This window comes from Trichoplax adhaerens, genomic scaffold (assembly GCF_000150275.1).
Source record: "Trichoplax adhaerens TRIADscaffold_1 genomic scaffold, whole genome shotgun sequence".
NCBI lineage: Eukaryota > Metazoa > Placozoa > Uniplacotomia > Trichoplacea > Trichoplacidae > Trichoplax > Trichoplax adhaerens.
The window spans coordinates 2887257-2889719 of record NW_002060943.1 but is presented as its reverse complement, the minus strand read 5'-3'; the positions used below and the strand labels follow the sequence as shown (position 1 = coordinate 2889719).

The 2463-nt window shown below is 31.5% G+C and overlaps 1 protein-coding gene across 1 annotated transcript; it reads left to right on the top strand.

The window, feature by feature from the left end:
• Positions 1-344: 344 nt before the first annotated feature.
• On the top strand, positions 345-876 carry TRIADDRAFT_51577 (uncharacterized protein; the record flags this gene model as incomplete). The annotated part of the gene is made up of 2 exons (XM_002108515.1): positions 345-420; positions 593-876. 2 exons carry the CDS (start codon positions 345-347, stop codon positions 874-876), a joined length of 360 nt encoding a protein of 119 aa, XP_002108551.1.
• Positions 877-2463: the final 1587 nt, after the last annotated feature.

The window sequence follows — 2463 nt, the reverse complement described above, 5'->3', positions numbered from 1 at the left end:
CCAACATCTATGCATTGCAGACATGCATCATTATCTATCTAATATTGGTATTGATAATTAAGATAGGCTGAGATATAAATTATATGCGGTCATAGTGTAAACATCACTTTCGTAGCTAGATCATAACCAAATAAGATTTATTGATAACGTGAAAATAGAACTAATTTTAACCCTAAATCTGGTCAGATATTGACTGTGTTAAAAGTGAAACTTATAAATTCTAACATTCTTACGTGGTATCACGATAATTAATTATTCAGCACAATATCTAAATCACGCCTGCTCATTAAGGAAGGAGATTGCCAGCGAGTTATTCTATTTACGATAATTGTAAAGATGTGTTGATGGCATGGCTTGTTTATCCATTGTACGGCCAATGTCAATCATCGTTGTTAATTTGCTTAAGCCATGATGGCGATGGTATAAATAGGAACTGATTATCGCATTAATAACATCATCATTCCTGTTTCAAACTAGGCTGCACTAAAATTCTATTAAGTAAGCTAATAATTATAGGATACTTTCTTGTTGCACTATTTTCAATTACCTTAATATTGATTTTAGTGTTCACTTTTTATATAATTATTGCTAGGACAAGATTTAACATCATTTCTACAAGGAAAAATGAGGGTCTCTTTACTGCTTATGATTGCGATGGTAGCCATCTTGGTTATAACAACTGCTGAAGCCAGGGATTTACCATTAAGAAGAAGACTTGATGAATGGTACAGTAATAAAGTTACTAGAGGATGTGGTACATTGATCTGCAAAGATGACAATGATTGCTGCGGCAAAGACGAATGTTGGTTTTCCCCAGGCTCATGTATTCCACCTAATCCGATCGGTTTCTGTGTCCCCGAGCAATTTCAGTGCTAAAATTCAGCTCCATTTCACATAAACAAATAGCTTCGAATTCGTCATGAAATTAAATTGGTCGATGACCACTATTGAGGGTAAAGTTTAGGCAATCAATTTAGTTCTATCTCATATTGCTGCCTTTCGTATCCTATGTAATCGTACTAACTTAATTAATTCTAAATCTTTCGGGCAACAGTTACGCTGTCTTCTATTAATTACATGTACAATGTCTATCTTTAAACAATTTGTAACTCCGTTGTTATAGCTAACGCTAGTTGTATACCAAGAAATGTGACTTTAAAATACATCTGTCGTATATTGCGAAGATTGATGTAGATCTATGGTATTAAACTAATCATTCTTCAATTCTATCGCTAATCTCGTGTATAGTGTGGTTGAATAAAGTGTATTTAAATTCAATATATCAAACTAATAAGTCTCTATTTGTCTCTTTATTATTGCTTTACAAGAAAAAAGTCATAGGAAATTAGCGAATGAAAACCTTATTTATTCGATAGAGATCCTTAAGCGAAATAAATAATATAATCATTCTTTTGACTCAAGTACATGTCATAAATTCAGAAAACATTACTAATGATTATATATTAACTTACTAATCACTAACAATACGAATAATATTCTACTGTATAAATATAATTATAGTAGGAATTAATATTAAAGTAGGGTATTGTTGCCGACGGTCTAAACCGAATCACTTAGATCATCTGATCTTTAACTACCAGGTATTTGTTTATTATGAGTTATTAAAATTCTTTTATTATTTATAATTTACAATTTTTAATTTTCTAGTATTTTCATCTATTGTGAAATGAGCGTCATACAGTAAATGGAGAACCATAATTAGAACGAGAATTTAGAAAATTTTGATCAGTCGCTGTCTTCACAACAAGCACTGCTGCATATATCATTTACGAGAGTTATTTTCAGATAACGCTGCGTAACCATGATCTACCACGTGCAAAACCTACAGCATCTATGCGTAATTAGAAGAAATGTTAGCCCATAAACTGTTAACGGCATCCTTATAAACTTCTTCTAAGAAGGTGTTACGGTGATATCACATCGCAGAGGAGTTAGCGATATTTTAGTGGCACAGCTTTATTTAGACTTTTAGATATTTCATACTTTGCATGTCTTATGCTGTAATATATATCTAACTATCATTGTATTAGTTCTCGAATAACTATGTATGTCCCTAAATATTACCACATTAATTAAGCATTTACGTATAAATTTACTACTCGATTTTTTAGGCACTACTGATACTAATTATGACTTCTAGCCATTATGGAAAAGTATATGCTCTCGTCACTTTGTATAATAAAGTTATTTACGGAATTGTGATATATACCAATCACGAAATTCCAAACTTTAGAAAAATAAGGGCTTTATTCAATCTTATACAAAGATTAACTACACACAGTTCTACTCTAGCCGAATACTACTACTAAAGACTTCTAGAACGAACTAACAGAATAATCTAAAGTTGCATGCTTTTATACATTTCGTAGCATTCGCAGCTACAATCCGCATGGCAACCTTTTACCTTATTTTATAAATAGTAAATTATTCTTAGTAACACAA